Source organism: Panthera tigris, chromosome D1, assembly GCF_018350195.1.
Source record: "Panthera tigris isolate Pti1 chromosome D1, P.tigris_Pti1_mat1.1, whole genome shotgun sequence".
Taxonomy (NCBI): domain Eukaryota; kingdom Metazoa; phylum Chordata; class Mammalia; order Carnivora; family Felidae; genus Panthera; species Panthera tigris.
The window spans coordinates 97,653,280-97,672,735 of NC_056669.1; the positions used below are offsets into that span (position 1 = coordinate 97,653,280).

The 19,456-nt window shown below is 53.9% G+C and overlaps 1 protein-coding gene across 6 annotated transcripts in view; it reads left to right on the forward strand.

Annotated features, from left to right (window-relative positions):
• The first annotated feature begins 6,658 nt into the window (after nt 1-6,658).
• The window catches only part of DGKZ (diacylglycerol kinase zeta), a 33,652-nt gene continuing 20,854 nt past the window's right edge, over nt 6,659-19,456 (forward strand). For 2 of the 6 annotated variants that reach the window (XM_042957459.1, XM_042957461.1), the window contains exon 1: nt 8,862-9,100. In XM_042957459.1, coding sequence (XP_042813393.1) covers nt 8,940-9,100 — 161 coding nt within the window. In that variant the 5' untranslated portion in view covers nt 8,862-8,939. Of the gene's footprint in view, nt 6,835-8,861; nt 9,101-19,456 lie in introns of those variants that run through there. The other 4 variants (XM_042957462.1, XM_042957463.1, XM_042957465.1 and 1 more) reach the window with 3 other exon arrangements.

The window sequence follows — 19,456 nt, forward strand, 5'->3', positions numbered from 1 at the left end:
CGCAGATAAACCTCCCACCCCGCTGTGAGGAGTTGCTAAGAAAAGCGGTTGAAAGCCCTTCATGGAGAGAAAAGGCTTTTAGACAGAAACGCGGGGGTAAAAAAATCTGAGGGCGAGGGGTGGAAACGGAAGCAGGATTGAGGCCTGGCTGTCTCTGACGTAAGTGAGGACGGGGGGGGGGGGGGGGGGGGGGCTTTCAGGAGGACGCTAGAAGCTTTTAGGGATGTGATGGCTTCTGGGAAAAGGGTTCCCACAGCCCCATGGTGGGCTGGACGCAGCGCCGGCAGCTGCTTTAGGTGGATGGAGAGATAGCAGGTCTGTGCCAGTAGTAACTCTTGGTGGGCAAGGGAAGTCGGGGGACAGCTTCTATCTACATCCGGGCTTGAGGAAAAGTATCCATACACTTGAGAAAGTCCTAAGCATCCAGGGTTGGACTCAAGAGACCACTGGGGGGCAGCCTCCAGCCTGGGAAAAGCCAGAGGGGTACAAGGGACTTGGGTTTGGTCTGAAAGGGTCAGAAGATGCACAGCTCGGACCTCTGGAGCTCAGCCCAGTGGTTCCCAAACCAGATCACCTGGGGATCTCTTTTTAAATCATCTCTAAAGCCCTATCCCTGGAGATCCTGCTATATAAGTAGTCTGGGGTTGGGCCTGAGCATCTCAACTTTAAAAACCCCTCCCAGGTGATTCTGGGGGTGAAGCAGGTTTAGAAACCTGTGAAGAAGCTGAAGAAGAGAGGTAACATGTGAGCCGAATCACGGGGGTGTGGCTGGCAAGGGGCTCCCCTGTGCTGGGCGCTCTTGTGGCTCCAACAGGACCTTGAAGGAGGACCAGTACCTCTGTCTATAGTTCTGGCCCTGGGCCAGGTACTGTATGAGATGGAGGTGTGGGACACGGTCCTTTCCCTCGCCAAAAGTATGATTTGGTACAAGGCCAAACAGTAAATATCTTAGGCTTTGCAAGCCATACAGCCTGTGTCACTCTGCTCTGCCATTGTAGCACCAAAGTGGCCACAGACAACTTGAAAACGCATGAGCATGGCTGCATTCCAGTGAAACTTTATTTATAGACCCTGAACTTTAAATTTCATATCATTTCCACTGTCACAAATATTATTCTTTTGCTTTTTTTCCAACCATTTAAAATTGTAAAAACCCTTCTTAGCTCACAGCCATCCAAAAACAGGCAGCAGGCCGGATGTGGCCCATTGGCCATGGTTTGCCAATCCCTGATCCAATAGATAGATGGGATGGGACGGTAGGCACTGAGAATTGACCTGGACACTGGGCAAGAGGGCACATGCATTGCACCAATAGAGGCACTGCGGTGCACATGTATGCAGTCTTTGGGGTCAGAGAGACTTGGGTTCGAATTCCAGCCGGGCCCTTCCTAGCTGGGCAAGTCACTTTTACCTCTGACCCTGTTTCCTCACATGGAAAACACGAACAATAATACCCACACAGGAGAATGGCTGGGAAGATTGAAGAAGATAAGAGATGTACAAGTTAGAAGACCTTTGGGCCTCTATAGCTGGACCTCTGGGGGAGGGGGGTGTCCAGGAAGGCCCCTGAAGGAGGTTGACCCTGAGTGATGGTTGGGTAATGAGACCTGGGAGTGGTGGAGTTTCCCCGGAGACTAAGCAAGAACTGAGCACGATGCCTGTCCCAGACTACAGTCCTCCCCCGACCCCCTCCGTCCCCAGAGAAGGGTGGGGTGGGGAGGAAGCGACTGGAGGCGCCAACTGGCAGGGAAGGGTGCCCCTCCTGTGGGCATGGGGCTGCGGGTACACAGCTCCTTGAGGGAGGGCCACCTGATCCAACTCTCCCTGCTGCTATTTACCAGCAGCTAAAAATAACCCTGGAGTGACAGGGGAGATGGGGCCGATTTGTAATTTAAATAGCAACAGAATAAAGCAAGGAGCTGCAAGAGATCACATTCTGTCCTGAATTAAAAATGCAAAAACCGGGGGCAGAGAGCTGAGCTGGAGCTGGAGGAGGGGGTCCGCTGACAGAGGGAGCTGGAAGCGGGGAGTCTATCCATTTTCCTTCCTTTGGGAAGGGCAGGGACAAGGCCCAGACTGGAGATCCTTCCTCCCCTCAGGGACCTGAGACTCTTGCTGACTAGTGAGTCAAAGGCCAAGGAGGGCAGTGCCCAGAGGTGGGGCCAGGCACAGTGCAGGGATTGGGATCCCAGAGAGAGGGGCTTATCGGGTCCTGTTTTGGCACATAGCATTTGGGACATACCCCCCCGCAGCTCATGCCCCCTACCCCCACACCAGGGGAGCACAAGCCATTTGGGCACTTTGGAGGGAAGCTGGGAGGACCAGTTTGAGCACAGCCATTTGAACAGGTGCTTCTCTGGTGTGCTGCTGAAAATGTAGCCCAAGGGCCAGGCATCAGGATGCCTGGGTCAGAGTCTCATTGTTGCTTCAATTTGTACAATTCCAGAACAGAGCATTCAGAGAGGCCCCTCAAGGTCCAGGTCCCAAGGACAAGGGTTAGCAAAGGCTAGGAAAGGCTTCTCCTCAAGGATATATGAAGTGGGTAGGGAAGGCATTAGGACTAGATGTGGCTTCTGATGAGCTCTACTGTGTTTGACCAGTGTTCTTGGCCTAGAGATATTTGCAGAAGGAAGACAAAGCAGGATTCACGGAGTAGGTGGGGGCTTGAGGGCTACTGGACAGTTCACCCCAAAGCCCTTTTTACTCTGTCAGCCTTCCAAGGGCCTGGGCTTTCATCTTTAGGGACTTTTTTCTTTTGGCTCTAAGTGCATCTATCTCCAGGAGGGGGTGATAGGACTGGAGGCATGAGGACTGAAGGGTGCTTCTGCAATCAGGGCTTATGACCCAGTACACGGGTGTAGGAGGTTTGAAGGGCAGGAAGTCTGCTGATCCTGCCCTGGGGGCTTGGCTACAGTAGGGGTGGGAGGGAGCTCCTTAGGGCAGATGCAGCTGACCCAGAATAATGGAAGAACCACCCAAGCTCCTCTCCCCTCGCAGCCTGGGGACCTGGGGTGTGCCAAAGGACAATTTCCGAGAGAGATCATGGTTTGAGGGACCACCCTTGACTGCAGAGCGCCAGTCCTATACCCACAGCTCTCTTGCCCCAGGGGGAGAGGAACCCAGCCCCTCCTCCAGATTTCTTCCTGCACACCGCTTTAATGAGCCTGCCCAGAAGGGGTCTAATCAAAGTTCCATCTGTCACTAGCCAGCGGCAACCTGCAGCCCCACTCAGGTACATCAGTCTCCTCTGTGGGGGCAGAGGCCCAGCACCTGGGCAGAGGCCAGGGAGCAGCAGGTATTTTGGGCTCTGGGCTGCTCCCAAGGCCCTCAGCAGGTACCTGGACAATAGGCTTAGCTGCTGAGGAGGGATTTAGATTCAAAAAATTCCCTGTGCCTCACCACAGCCACTAGTGCAAACAGGAAGCCCATCTCCCTCCCTCTGCTCAGCTTCCTCTCCTCACTTCCACGGGAAGTTACTGAGCACACATACTGTGCACCCAGCACCGACCTAGGAGCAGCATAGGGTCCAAGAATTTTGCAAGGAGACAAGACTGACGTGCACACAAGGTTGCATGACATAGGAATGTTCTTGGGAACAGAAGTGAGTGTCAGAGATAAATCAGTGGGGTGGGAATGCTGGCCCTGGGGCAGCATTCGAGACTTGGGTGTTTATAAAATATTTGTCATATGAATGGATAAGTAAAAACCTGGAGGTTGGGAAGGAGATGCAAATGAATCAGAGCAGACAAGATTTTAGAAATCATCTGGTCCAACCTAGAGATGTTACGTGACTCACCCAGAGTCACACAGCAAGGGCTGGAGTTTGAACCAGTGGATTCTGTGTCTGGGGCTCTTTTCACCTTCCCACTTGTGCTTCTTGGGCTTGGGTTTTGAAGGATGGAGATTTTGAGTGGTCAAGCATTACGGGCAGACAGGGCAAGGAGAGCACCATAGGCAGAATGGATTGGCAAGGGTGAGGGTGGCATGTTAAAAGAAGTGTGAAAAAAAGAGAGAAGCAATGTTTATTGAGCACCTACTGGGAGGCAGGCACCAGCGTGGTGTGAGCTGAGAGAAAGTCTCCACAGGGAAAGCCTAGACAAAGAGGCAAAAAAGGAAGGAACCAGAGCATAAGGAGCCTCGAAGGTCAGGCCAAGGAGGCTGGCTTGGCTGGTTTTGAGAGCAGAGGCTGTCCAGATCGTGGGTTGAGCATTTCGTGCCCTGGTACATTTCTTTTCCCCAGCTCCCAGTTGCTCATCCAGGCCACTGAAAGTAGAACACCTCACCCTCTGGGGCCTCAACAAAGCCCAGAATAATTTTCTTACCCAGATTCCTCTTCCTGTGTGTATCTGGGTGGATTCTGAGGGGTCCCCAGCTCCCCAATGCTGGCACATGTTGTCCTAGCAACTGCCAAGGGCATCCTCCCCAGCACTGTGCACCTGTCCCTTCCAGCCTCGTCCTCTCCAGCCCGCCTGGGAAGTATTGAGCTTGGAGGAGCACAAGTCCAAGGGGATCCTGGTCTCCCAGTCAGGATTGCTCTGCCTCTCAGAGCCTCCAGCCTGTCCTGCTTCCCCTCAAGAGTCACATTTCCTGCTCTCCGCTGTTCCAGGTCTGCCAGAAGCCTCAGACTAAAAACAAGCCCAGCCCCATTTCCTCTGTTTAACTGCTCGAGCTACTTGCAAAATCCCTGGGAGAGGAGGACATGACATGGCCCTGCAACAGCCTCCTTCTAGAATAGGCCTTGACCTGGCTGGCAGTGTCTCTGATGGGCCACAGCATACAGGACCTGCCTTGAGGGATTCCGAGATGATGGGTTCGAGGGAGAGCTGCTGGAAAAAGGGGGTGCCAAGCCTCAGAGTAATCATCCGGCTATGTCTCAACCCCAGAGAGGCAATGGGATGTCTTATTTAAGGATACAGACTCTGGGGTGAGCTTCTTAATTCTACCACTTACCAGCTGGATGACCTTGGACAGATGAGCTTGGTAGCTCTGTGCCTTGGTTTCCCCATCTGTAACAGGAGGAAAATAACAGGAGGATAAGTTTGGTACAAGGGTTCAGAGGTTTCTGGCACAGAAATGCCCAAGAAATATTAGCTATTATTTTATCAATGCTGAGTATTAATTATTCATGATATGGCATGATTTATTAAATAAATATTTATTGAGAAATATGTTCCAGTCATGAGGTCACTACAGCACCAGATGGAGGTTTCCCAGAGCTGGGATGGCGTTGTGTGCATTCCTGTGTCTTCAAGTTCTGTAGCGTAAATAGTGATTGAACTGAACTGAACTGACACCCTTTCTGTCCTCGAGAAATTTACAGCCTTTCTGGGGTAACAAACACATAGAAAGCTCAAGAACAGTGTGATTGAAGAGCAGTGTGATTAAAGAGTGTGATAGAGCAGTGTGATTAAATAATGCTTGAGGAAGAGACGATTTCCATCCCAGAACCAACTTTAATGATAAAAAGTAACTGTATTCCTTACTATTTATTTACTAAATCTTCCCGATGGCCTCAAAGTCCAGCAGGCCTGGTTGCTATCCTTCAGACACATCAAGTACATTCCTTACTCAGGGCCTTTGCTGTTTCTGTTCCTTCCACCCAGAATGCTGTTCTCCCAGATAGTCACGTCGTCTGCTCTCTCGATTCATTTAGGTCTGTTCCCAAATGTCACCTCCTCAGAGAGGCCTTCCCTGATTTCCTACCTAAGTAGGAGACCAAACTCTTTCCTCATCAAATTCTTTCCCCTTCACTTTGGCTTCTTTTTTCTATATAGCACAGCCAACATTATGTCATGTATTATCTGTTTCCTACGTGTCTTCCCCACTAGAATCTAAGCTCTGTGAGGTTAGAAGCCTGTTTCCTTGCTCACTGCTATATGGTCTGATATAGTGCTCGATGCATAGAAGATACTCAATAAATATTCACTGAGTGAATTAATTTGTAAACCCTTTACCTCTTATCTAATCCTCACCAAACTCCATGGCCCAGTTATTACTATTGCCCCCCTTCCATCTCACAGATGAGAACACTGAGGCCCAGAAAAGCTCCGAGATATATATTCATCAGTTTTTCTGTTTCTATCCCACCTTACTCCAGAAAGGATTTAACATGACTCAGAGAAGTAGCCCTCTCTGATCTGATTCAGTAAATGACAGGAACGGACCATGAGCCCACATCTTCTGACTCTGTTCTGGTTACTTTTCTCACTCCACCGCTGTCCCGTGTGCCCACCCCCGGTCTGATGCTGACAGAGGTGTTAAGGAGAGAGAGGTGTGTAGGGGCTAGGCACTGCCCGCCATGTAGCCTCATAGTTGTGATGAAGAGATCTTAGCAGGACCAAATGGTGACGATCCGAGAGGCTGAATGGAGAGGAAGGCCAGACTGAGGTTGAGGTTCGGGTTCCAGCCCAGGCAAGCCAGGCGGCTGAGTGGCAGCCTCTGACTCCGGCTGTCTCCTGGCAGCTGGGCTGGACTTGTCCTCACCTGCCTGCCTCTTGCCCTCCCATGCAGCCTCTCTTCCCAGCCATTCTCCTGCCCCAGTCAGCGGAAGGCGCCTACAAGGCCTGTGGTCCTCTTCTGGGGCAGCCCGCTGGCCTCTCGCAGGGCCCCCCCCCCCAAATCAGGAAGTGCCGAAAGAGGAAGAGAGTCGCCGGGCAGGATGAGCGTACTGGGGGCTGGCCACAGAACCGGGGGAGGCTGCGATGAGGCCACAGCTCTGGGCCCCGCGGAGGCGCTGGGGACAGAAGAAGGGGAACGGCCGGGGGCACTGAGGCAGATGTGGCGCTACCGTTCCTGGGACGTGCCACAGATCCCAGCAGAGGCCCCCCAGACACAGTAGGTACTCGAGGTGGCCCGGGAATGGGCATAGCAATGTCTGGCCCTCTCTGAGTCCTTTATCTGTGGTGGGGGGGGGGGGTGGCAAAAGTGAGGTTACCCACCCGTTGTCCAGCGGCTCTGCAGAGGCTCAGCAAAGGGCAAAGGGTTCTTGACAGGGTGAGGGGAGTTCTGATGTTTGAATTGCTGGGAGGCAGTGTGGTGGGAGGCTAAGAGTTGAGCGAGCTAGTAACAGGAGGATCTGGGAAGCACAGCCCCCACAGGAATGTGGCGTTGGGTGTTGTAACGCTGTATGCAAACTCCGTGGGGTCTTCAGCTGCCTCCGGTCTGACACTGTCAGAGCTTGGGGTCAGAACCATTGGGAAACATCCTCAGAGGGAACCATACACCCCAGGAGGACAGTGTCAGACCCATTTGGGGATTTCACTGCCCTCCTCCTGGCCACCCTGGCACCTGTGCTGGCTGGAGGGCTGGTACCCACACCTCCCTGGTCACACTTTCTCCGGGCCTACAGGAACCTTGAAGGACACTGGAAGAAGGTTCTGAGCTTCTGGGCACTGGTTGTTTCTCAAAACCACAGGTTTGCCCCCAGCATTGGTTATATGTGGCTGGTTAAGGCTGGAAAATGGGCTGCCAGAACCCCAGAGAAGAGGGTGAAAGTGAAGGTGACACAGGATGTGGCTTTGCAAAAGGAGTGCTAACAGAAACAGCGGGCAACTGATGTGGGCATCGGGGTGACACAGTTTGGGAGGAAGAGGACCGTGATCTCCGGGTTCCTGGCCTCCCCTTGTCAGCCCTGTGGGGACTGTCAGAAGCTGCCCCAGCCGTTGATTCCCAAGCACGTGTGCTGGTTGTGCCACCCCAGTTGACTGCTCTGGTTCCAACTGCTTTCCTCGTCTCTAGAGGGGGACAATCTCTGTTGCCTTTGGGGGTGTGTTTGCAAGGCATATTTCTGGGTGAGTGATGTGTGTATAAGAGGGATGTGGCAACGTGTAACTGTTGTCCTAGGGGGGTATTCGTGAGTAGGAGAAAGATGTGTACGTCCTCTGTGGGTGTGCATGTTGGTGAATGAGAGTGTGGTCCTTGTGTGTATGTGTGTATGAGTGTGTAAGAAGTGTGCAGGTGACTCCTGTAGTGTCAGAGATCTACAGGACCCACTGGGTATTGTGTTGGGAGAACACTGTGTTAGGAGTGTGTGAAAGGGTTGGAAACAACTGTGAATAGCTGAGGAGAGATTAACTTGTATGAGAAACGTGTATGTTCTTTGCTGGTGTGTGCCAGGGTCACGAAGTGACTTTGGTCCTTGGTATATATATCTGAGTGTGAGAGGCTGGGGTGGGAAGTGTTAGCTTAAGTAATGAGTGAGCCTAAGTGTGTGTGAGAGGCGTGTTTGTTCTGTGTATGGGGAGCACTGTGTGACTTGTGTTCCTGGGGGGTGTGATTTGGGAGAGCCAAGGGGGTAAGTGTGGAGACGGTATGAGTGGTTGTGAGTGGGCACAGGGGGTGCAAGAGAGGTGTCTATACCGGTGTGGCTGTGGGAGGGAAGGGGGGGGGGTGACAGCTGCCCTCGCGAGTGTTCACTTGTGACTATGTAGGTTGTTCGGGGAGGGGCTACGGGGAGGAAAAGATCGTGTGCGTCTGGCTGCGCTCAGCGCGGGCGTGTCAGGCCGGAGGAGATAATGTGGGATCCAGGCGGACCAGCCCGGGGATGGGGAGGCGGGGGGATGGGGGGCCGGGCCCCCGGGCCCCCGCCCCTTCCTGGCCCCGCCCCCACCGAGGCAGGTTGCGGCGCGGCCGGTGGCCGGCAGAGGGCGCCGCGAGCCGGTGCCGCCGCGCAGCCGAGGGGGCGTGCTCGGCGACGGGCAGGCAGCGGCCCGGCCAGCTATGCGGGGTCCTGCGGCCGCGGCTGGCGGCACTTCCTGGAGCCGCGGCGGCCGCTTCCCGGGCACCTGGGCGTGGGACGCGGGGGCGCGCGGCGCGGGGCGGGCGGAACGAGGGCGCGCCATGGCCGCGGCAGGCGGCGCGGAGCCGGCGTGCTGAGCCCCGGCCGCCCGCCCGGCATGGGCGTCTCCCGCGGGCCCGCCGCCGGCCGGGGCTAGGGCCGGATGGAGCCGCGGGACGGCAGCCCCGAGGCCCGGAGCAGCGACTCGGAGTCGGCCTCCGCCTCGTCCAGCGGCTCCGAGCGCGACGCCGGTCCCGAGCCGGACAAGGCGCCACGGCGCCTCAACAAGCGGCGCTTCCCAGGGCTGCGGCTCTTCGGGCACAGGTGAGCGCGGCGGCGGCGGCGGCGGGGTGGGCACCGCGGTAGCGGGCGGATACCGCTCCTGGCACCGGCAGGCGTCCCTCGGCCGTCTCGGGACTGACACCGAGTGGAGGTCTCCCCCGGGCACCGACGGTACGGGCTGCCTTGGGTTGGCTCCGCGTCGGGGTCATCCCTCAGCGTCCCGGCACTGGCACCGCACGGAGGTCTTTCCCAGGCACCGGCAGCTTAGCGTGCCTCCTCTGTGGTACCGAGGCAGGGTCAGCTTCCAACTTGCCTGCAGGGAGAGAGAAGCACCTAAGCCCCTTGGCACCAGCAGGTAGGGCCCTCGTGGCTGGCCACTCACCCCTTCTTGGCACTGAAGAGAACAGGGCCCCCTCTGAGCCTCCTGGCCACAGTGAGGTGGGGGTCACGCCATCACCCTCCTCCCCTCCGCCCCCCGGGCCTCGGTGGGGCCGTTTGCCTACCATCACTGCATGACATTTGCAGAACATGGCCTCTGTTGATACTGTCACAACACATGGCTGTCCCAGAGCGCTGGTTACTGAGCTAATTGCTCATCACTTTAAGCCTCTCCCTGGGATTGGGGGGTGCCTGGCCACCTGTGTTCTGTATTGCTCTTAGTTGGTGGAGAGACCCCAGTCTCTACCTCTGCTAGGCAGTAGGCATCTCTCCCCCTACCCGCTTCCAGCCCTTGCTGGGAAAGGGATGGGGTGGGCTGCAGTCTGGAACGTGCGCTGGCTGTTCAAGACCCAGCCTGCCCCCTCCACCGGCACACCAAATGTCATCAGCAAAGCCTGGGACAGGGCTTTGACCAGGACTCTGGTGAGGAGCTGGGGAGGGGTGTGGAAAGATTGAGTGCAGGCAGCTCATGGCATGTGTACCAGTGTTGGCTTAGAGCCGCTTCCAGCCATGCAGCCCTGGTGTAAGGTGAGGGAAGGTGGTGGGGCCCCATGAGTATCCCACCTGGCTCCCTGGGCTTTTTCTTAACTGACTCCTGCCCTTCTCCAGTGGCTGGGGAACTTGCAGCCAATTAGCTAAGGACCCCAGAGCCAACTCAGGCTGGACTCTGATCCCTTGGAGCCTGCCCAAGGCCTCCCTCTCACTTTTCTTTGGTTGCCCAGGCTTCAAGGCATTCAGCACAACCCCCTCTCTGAGCTTTGCCCTGATCCTTCCCGGGGTAGACTTTACCCACCAATAATGTGGACAGTTTTCTCCTATTGTGCGGGTTGGCGTCCCTGTAATGCTGACCTATGCCCTCTGCCAGCCTTACCCTGGCCAGGGCTCTGTTCCTTGTATCTGTGTCACCAAGCACACCCAGAGATCAGGATTCTCACACTGGCAGATGGAGCTCTGTGGGCTCTTGTGAAGCCACACAGGCTTCAATGTCATATAAAACAGGGCAGGGAGCAAGGCTTCTCGTACCTCTGTTTTGTCACCCACAGCCCTGCAAGATGGAGCAGTTTACACCCAGCTCTGCAGGATGTAGTCTCCAGTTTTCGCAGGCTCCGGAGGGGGAGGGAGGGGCTCCACCAGAGGCTTCCTGTCCCTGCCCACAGGGTACCAAGCGTTGAGCTCTTGTGACCTGTGGCTGTGCCGGTTCTGAAGGGCACAGGTTTGTGCATGTAGAGGTGAACTTCAGGCACATTCAGGAGGAAGAACAAGAAGCAAGAAAATCAACAAATACTTTACATAATTCTCTAACATAAGCAGAACAGGTGTTATTTTTCCATTTTTATAGATGAGGAAAAACACGAGCTTAAGGAGATAAGTAGTTTGCCTAGAGTCACATAGCAAGTAAGAGGCAGAGATAGAGTTGTAACTCTAGTCCAGAACCCTTTCTCTATACCAGGTTCCTGAACAAAACATCACAATGACCTAGGGAGCTTTAGGAAATTCAGATTCCTAGATCTTATCCTTAGCACGCCTGACTCATCAGGTCTGGAGGTTGGGCCTGGGTGTTTTTTAAAGCTTCCCAAGTGTTTCTAACGTGCGACCAAGTTTGAGAACCACAGTATTACATCACTCTGGGGATGGTAAGTGATCTGATAGGCTGCTTAATAAGAAGGAAATCAAACAGCACCTCGGGAAGCATGTAAGGAGTGTCTCTGCATAGTAGCACTGTGCTGGGGGCACTGGGGCATTCAGAAATTAATGTATTTGGAAAACCAAGTAGAGTCAGGGAGAGGGCAGTGGAGGAAAAGACCTCCCTGATAGTCCTGGGAACTCCCGAGAATCAGATGCCCACTGAGGCTGACCCCCACCCCTTGCTTTGATTGGAGGGAGGGGGGCAAACATTGGGAATAGTGCACTTGCCTTGGGCACTGCCCCTTTAATGTTTTTTATTTGGTCCAGCCATGTTCGCTGGTTGCCCATCTCGGGTAAAGGTCCCGGTGCCCCAGCTGAAGCCAGCGTCCCCGTCTTTTCCCTAGGCTCCGTGCTCATCCTTAACCAGGCTCTCGTGCTGCTCACTGGGTTTCCGCCCTCTGCATTCACCCTATCCTGTTCCCCTTCCATCCAGTACACACCTTAGAGCTTGGGGCTGAGGGACCTGGTAAGTGAATTGTCAGTGGCTAGAAGGGAGGACCGAGGATAACAGATTGCTGGTGACTGCTAAAGCTGGGTTGGGAATTCTGCATTCGGATCTTGGCTCAGTGGTTGAGTTCTATAATCGGCGCTCTGCTGTGGGCTTGGGAGGGGTAGTGGTGGTATATGGGCCGCGTGTTCATCATTGCTGATCTGGTCAGGTACAACGGTCTCTGAATGACAGCCTCTTTTGCATCTTCCTTAAAGAGGCTTGTCCTTGAAGCCCATCTGAGACCCCTACAACTGGCTTCACCCTCTTGAAACCTGGGGAGCAGTAAGAATCCCTTCTCTTTCAGCACAGTAAGACAAAAAGCTAGGCCATGATCCTCCCAAGCTCCATCCCACCTTATGGGTCCTTGCTGGGAACCATCAGCCCCTCCTGGAAGAGGAGGTTATAGGCCCTGCCCAAATCCCAGGGCATATGGGTTTTCTTCCCTCTGTTCTTACCCTTCAGATCCTATTGGCCTAAGGGCGGGGGGGGGGGGGGGGTCGGTCAGAAGTGAGAGGGAAGGTGACTCTGTCTCCTCCTCATGGCCCACCTGGAGAGAGGACTCACTTATCCTCTGGCTCAGTCCCAGCAGCCTGACCCAAGGCAGGTCACGCAGCTTGTGGATTAACTGGTTTTGCACCCCAGGGGCATCAGAAATTACCTGGCACTTCACACACCTAGACGTAAAGGAGCCTGGGCCTACAGAGCCCCTGGGAGCCTGATCATTGGCTCTGCCAATGTCATTCGTTCCCAGAGGGCAGGAAACGCACCTGTGGAACAAGTTTGAAACAATAGGTCCCATTCAGAGGTGATGCCGCGTGGTCCGGAAGTCCAGACTGGTAGAGGGTGCCCATTGGGGTGCCTGAGCTGGAGTTTGGGTTGATTTTGCAGTGGTTGGGGAGGCACATGTTGAGGGATGCCTCATGCAGAGGCGAGAACCCCTGTCTGTGGCACCAGGATATCTGGGAGCAAAGGAACCTCTTTGAGTTGTTTGTCTTAGGCTGATGCTGGGAGTGGCCCAGGTGTCCAGAGGACCAGGTGCAAGCTACGGTCCCTGGGTTCCTACCAGTTTGAGAAGGGACCCCAGTGGCTGAGCTGTGCATCAGTTCACCCCATTCTGCCCACCCACCATGCAACATTGTGTGCCATTGTGGATCCATCTGAGGTTGGGAACCAGGACAGGACTCTCACAGTCTTCCTCCGCTGCCACACACCCACCAGAGTCTCTCTGGCTTACAGGTCGGGGGAAGGGTTGGGCGACTCTTGTCATTTTGTCTCCTGCCATATTCCCAAAAGGTCAAATCTCAGGATACAGAGCCACCCAGCTGGCAGAACAGGAGAGTGGGTGTCCTCCCAGGCAAGGACAGAGAAAGGACTGAGTGACCCTAGTCAAAGAAAGCCTAAGCCCTGGGCAGCTGGAGGTAGGGGAAAAAGAATCAGACTCTCCTCAGCTTCCTGGAGACCTCTCCAGAATTCACCAGTCATCCCCCAAGCAGAGGAGGAAGTGAGTGGGCATATCGGCCCTGAGGCTTGGCCTGTGCTGGGCTCTAGGTGAAGCAGGGGTTGGGTCCCTATATCCCTACGAAGGCAAGAGAGAATTTTAAGGTCCAGAAGCTGATGGGCAACTTGTCCTTGCAGTATTTCTATAGCGACACAGGGGGGCGACAGCTACCATTGTGGAGAGGGTGGTGGGAGGGGAGATTCTCCTTCCAGCTAGTCCACTTGTACCAAACACCTGCTTTGGGTGGACCTACAGATACCTCCTACTGGCGAGTTACCTGCCACTCTGGCTGCCAGGGCCGAGCCAATCAGAATGAGGCAGAGGGCAGGCTAGGCGGGAGCTTTCACATCACCTGGCCCAACCCCTCCCTCTCCCTAAAGTTTGAGGCCTGGCGATGTGGCCTTGACTGGGCCAGAGTCTCACAGATAGCTAGGGGTTACCTGGGACTCCAACACTGGTCCCCTAACCCCAGGATCATGTCAATTCGTACCACAGCTCAGGACCCCACAGTCTTCCTTGCTTTCTGCGGAATCCTCCTCTGGTGCCTTCCAACCTGCCCTCCTCCCTTCCCCCTCCGCCTCTCCTTCTGGAGGCTGCCACTGCCACCTGAGCAGTTCTGTACGTCAGCATGGGAGGCAGTGTAGATGAGAAGAGGGAGCACCTGCCTCTAGGCTCACCAGCTCTCCTCGTTCCTGGGCGAGATTAGTGGGTGCACCTCTGGGTGCTACCAAGCACTCATTTCTTGCTCCCCAGGACTGCTTCCTCAGTTTCCTTTGTGGAGCCCCTGATACCCTTAGGTATCAGAACTGCCTCCATAGTTCTCAACATGGGACCCGCCTGGCATTCTAGTCACAGGTGTGAGCCTTGGAAGGCAGTTCTGAATGGGAAGAGTGGACAGAGCAGTGACCAGATGCCCTTGAGGAGCAGTCTGTCATTATCGATCTTTGTTTTTTGCCCCCTTCCTCAGTTGAGACACCAGGGACTTGGTTAGGTGATGGAGAGCAGGCTTGAGTGAGGTCCAGGGCTCCGTGGCTGAGGGAGAAGAGGGGGAAGCTGAGGACAGGAGCACTCCCACCCTCCCCTACCCTCCCCTGCATCCAGGTGAGTGATGCACCAACTCATCTTCGGCAGAGTTAACAGACGCCCGAAGCCTGTAAATCTATCCGGTTCGTGTAATCCTTGCAACACTCGTGTGGTTGGCTTTATTCCCATTTTACAGATCAGAAACAAAGGCTCAGAGAAGTCAGAGGCCTGGCCCGGTATCACACAGCTCCCGCTGGGTCTTTTCACAACATAGGCCACCCTACCTACTAGCACTGTTTTCTTCTGTTTTATTTTCCCATCTCCAAACTGGTAGAGCCTATAAAGGGGTTTGAGCGCTCTGTGAGATTAAGAGATTTTTGTCTGGTATGGGAGTGGAGTGAGACCCATGAGATGTTCTTCTCCTAGACCCCAAGGGAGAACTGCCACCAGGACCCTAGCTTCAAGGCTGGGTGGGAGGACCCTTGGTAATGGGACTATGGGAGTATGAGGGAGAATGGGTTGTAAAAGCAGATTGTCATGTGCTTCCTGGCTGGGTGTGGAGTGGAGGGGCAAGTCTGTGATCTTTTATCTTGCTTTCAAAATGCAGGTTGCAGAAGGCTCGAGACATTTTCAAAGGAACCCTTGATATTGCCCTGAGGTCACTGGGTGGCCTGTGGCCTGTGGCCTGGGGAGAGGTGCTAGGGAAGAGAGCACAGTGCGCTGGGTCTCATTTGTACTCAGCATCTCACGGTGAGAGGTCTGAAGAGAGAAGGGCCCCAGAGCCCTCTCCCTCCCTTTCAGAGACCTCCTCCCCCTTGCGCCTGGCACAGTGCCAGTCCAGAGCTCCCACGTAGAGGCCTCTCCCCTGCCAGGGCTGAGCCCGATCACAGCACATGCCAAAATAGCTGTCTGGGAGCCTGGGCCTGCACCACCCACGCCCCGGCATCAGCATCTCGCGGGTTAACAGCTTGCCTGGCTCTCCGCCCCCCCTTCCCCAGCTTGCTGACATTTTACTAAGGCGGGGGTGGTTGTGAAAGGGAGCAAGCTGGTTCCTGCTCCCCAGCCCACACAGACACCCCACTGACACAACCTGCCACCCGCTCACCCTCCTCTGGAAGACATCCTCTGGGGGGAGACCTTCCGGCCCCACAGACATGGGGTTCCTACCATGAGACAGTGAAAAGGACACAGCTGGGGTTCCATGCCACTGTTGAGACCCATACATGGAAGACCCAGGGTGACCTGAGAGAGCTGTCTTTTTTTTAGAAATTATTTTAAAACTCGGGGCACCCAGAGGGCTCAGTCGGTTAAGCATCTGAGTCTTGATTTTGGCTCAGGTTACAATCTCATGGTTCGTGGGTTCGAGCCCCGTGTCAGGCTCTGTGCTGGCAGTGTGGAGCCTGCTTGTGGTTCTCTGTCTCCTCTCTCTCTCTGCCCCTCCCCTGCTCACTCTTTCTCTCCCCCAAAAATAGATAAACATGAAAAAAAATTATTCTAGGGGCACCTGGGTGGCTCAGTTGGTTAAGTGTCTGACTTTGGCTGAGGTCATGATCTCACAGTTCATGGGTTTGAGCCCCACATTGGGCTCTGTGCTGACAGCTCAGCCCAGAGCCTGCTTTGGATTCTGTGTCTCCCTCTCTGTATGCCCCTCCTCTGCTCACACTCTGTCTCTTTCTCTCTCTCAAAATTAAATAAACATTAAAAAAATTTTTTTAATTTATTCTATTAAGAAATTATTTTAAAATCTTTTAAAAAGTACAAATTATTTTACAATTAGAAAAGGGGCACCTGGGTGGCTCAGTCAGTTAAGCATCTGACTCTTGGTTTCAGCTCGGGTCATGATCTCATGGTCGTGAGTTCAAGCCCTGCATTGGGCTCAGTGCTGTCAGTGAGCAGCCTACTTGGGATATTCATTCTCTCTTTCTCTCTCTCTCCCTCCTTCCCTCCATCCCCCCTCTCTCTCCCCCCTCTCTCTCTCCCCCTCTCCCCCTCTCCCCTTCTCCCCCTCCCTCCCTCTCTCTCTCTCACTCTCTCTCTCTCTCTCTCTCTCTCAAAATAAATTTTTAAAAAAGTACACAGAATAGCATAGCACCTACCACTTAGTTCGGTGAAATCTTATCACTGTGCCATGTTTACTTTAGACAGAGATGGGAGCCCCATGTCTCCCTCCTCAGAGGAAACCACAATCCTGATTTTTTTTTTGATGTTTGTATTCTCATGTCTTTTAAACATTTTTCCTGCATAGGCATTTATCCACAGCAACATATAGTACTGTTTTGTGTAGTTTTGCACTTGATTTAAATGGTATGCTGTACATATTCTGAATTTAGGTTTTTCTCTCCAGGTTGTTTTGCAGATTTAACCATTTTGAAACATGAGCTCTGATGAACCCATTTTAATTCCTATATACTATTCCTTTTTGTAACTGTATGGCAAGCTGTTTGCCCGGTACCCTCCTGATGGACATTTAGGTTGTTGGCAGTATTTTTGCCATTGCAAGCAATCCTTCAGAGACTATTCGAGTACACAGCTCCTTGTGTGTTCAGTCTACCAGCGTGTGGTTACAGAGTGGTGTTATCTTCCACTTAGATAGTGGTTGCCAAGTTATGCCCCAAAGTGGTTGTCTTAATTTTTAGGCCTCTGGAGTTATTTCCTTTCTTTAAAGTTTTGGTCAACTGAAAAACTGGTTACAATGAACAAGCTTTCAAGCTCCCATGAGGAAGACAAGGTGCATTTTATCCCCATTTATCAGATGAGGAAATTGAGGCTCAGACACGGTAAGAGACTTGACTTGAGGTCCTCTAGCTGGTCACATGCAGAACCCCTCTGGACCTTTGAGTCTATAAACCCTCGCAAAAGTTCTGTCTCCTGCAACCTCTCAAAGAGATTTTAGACACAGTATCTGCCTCAAAGGCAGGAAAAAACCCCTCTGTGTGGTGCATGGAAGCAGGGCAGGGGGCGAGGGGGTGCTGGGGCTGACAGCTGATTCTGAGATCTTCTAGGGGGCGGAGGAGGGAGCAACACAGACAGAAAGCTCAGAGAGGGAGTTAAATTTTGAATGAGGGATAAGGCATAACGCTGCTCTGGCAGATGGGGAATGGGGACCTGCTACAGATATAGGAGAAGGCAACAAGATGGACCAGTCACGAGGGAAGAAGGACTTGGGGGCCAGCGGGGAGACTGGGAGACATATCAGCAATCCCATCTGGGATCAGTTTCAGTGTGTGCCTCTAAGACACAAAAGCTCAGCCCAAACCAGCAACTCCCCCACCCAGTGCTGGCAAGAAGGCCTCAGGAGCTGGCCAGCCTCTGGGTCGCTGTGCCTGAAACCCTTTGCTCTCAGTTTAATCCATGAGACTGAGCCTGGACCATTCACTTTTTCCTCCATTCACTCATCAAACCACGTCCTGCACTTCTAGACCCTGGGGATGCAATTATGAGCAGTTCATAGTCCCAGGAGCTCACAGTTTGGGGGGTGAGGGGGAAACAGATTTGCAGACTAGCGCTGATGGCCGAGAATAACTGAGAGAGGGCCTGAGCGTGGGAGCTGCTAACCCCCCGGGAGAGGGGGCTGGGAGGAACTTTCCACCAGAGCCCATGTCTGAGCCAACTCTGAAAAGACAAGAGGAAAAAGATGAGAAAGGTCACTAAGCAGAAGAGGGGAGTGGTATTCCAGATAGACTGCTGGGTGCCAAATGCACAGCCACAAAGAGACCTACTAGACGTAGAGAGAGGGATTTCAAGAATGGCCCTAGAGCAGAGTCCGAGTTGGAATCCCAGCTCTGCCACTTACTAGCAGCAGCCTGTTTGACCACAGGCAAGTTATCTCATCTCTTTGTGCCTCAGTTTCCTCACCTGTAAAAAGGAGATAATAATACTGTTCATTTTTATGAAGTTCAATGGGTTTATATTTGTAAAATGCTTAGAACGGTACCTGGCACAGAATGAGTTATGTATCTGTCAAATAAAATGTAAAAAGTACAGGAGAGATGGGAGAGGAGGCTGAGAAGCCATTTGAGTGCCAGGCCCAGGGCTTGCATTTTGCCCAGCTGAGAGTGGACGGCCAATCAGGAGCAAGTGGACACTCTAGAATGAGCTGTGGTACCTGTGGGAGGACGGCTTGAGGGGGGTGGCCCTCCCGGAATGGATCAGTCATTGATTCCACAGACGTTTCTCCAGAGCTTGCCAGGAGCCCGACCCTGAGACAGGACTTGGGACGTGAAAGAGAGACTGAGGAGCTTTAGCGAGGAGCTCGGAGCTAGAGCCCGAGCCCAGCTCCCAAGCACCTGAGTCATTCCTCTCCCCTCCTTGCCCACCTCCCTCATGTTGGCCAGTCCTGCTGTCCAGGTTTCGTAAGCAAAGCCATGGAGAGCATGGAGTGGGCAGTGGTGCCTAGCCCAGAAAGGGGCCTCGGCTGTCGCTCTTTAGGTCCCCCGGAGGAAGGGAAGGTAGCTGCTGAAAAAAGGCTGTTGCCATCCCGTTGCGCCCAACAAAGAGAAGTGGCCTGGGCCAGCCCGGGCCTTGTGGTCAGGCCTTGGGTGCGGTACCCGAGGCAGAGGAAGCCCTTCTCTTCCCTTATGGCTCTCACCCCTCCCCCACGGAATTCCCTTTTCCTTCCTCCTAAGCTGATCAGGGGTAAACACTGGACTCCCGGCCAGGCACTGTGCTGGGCATGCCCAGATGCACTAGACCTGGCCCCTGGCCCCCACGAACTTGTGGCCTGGTGGGTGAGAGGAACGAGACATGTGGATTTGAAAGAATTAGGGCTTCCAGGTCCAGTGGCAGCAAAGCCAAATAAGAAGTGTGAAGTTACCAGTGGGAGTAATGAATTCTTGGCTGGGGCAGCTGTGAGCAGGTGGGATTTTGATATAAGGTGGGAAGGGGCCAGCATTCCGGGCAGAAGCTCACAGCAGTGAGCTCGGGCACAGCCAGACTGGGGGACACAGAATATAGGTTGGCTTGGTTAGAGCCCAAGGGTTTGTGTCAGGGCGTAGGAGGCTGAGTTAGTGCCATACAGCAGAAGCCACATTTGCTAGGCCTGAGGATTTGGAATTCATTCTGAACCAGTGGTTCCCACAGTATGGTCCTGGGGACGCCCTAAACCCTTCCAGAGGATTGGTGAGGTCAAAACTGTTTGCATAATAATACTTTCAGAGCCGCTCTGGTTCATGCCTTTTTCACCCCGTTGATGTTTGTACTGATGGTGCAAAAGCAATGGCAGCGTAAAGTGGCTGGAACTTTGGCACAAACCAAGGCACGGCAC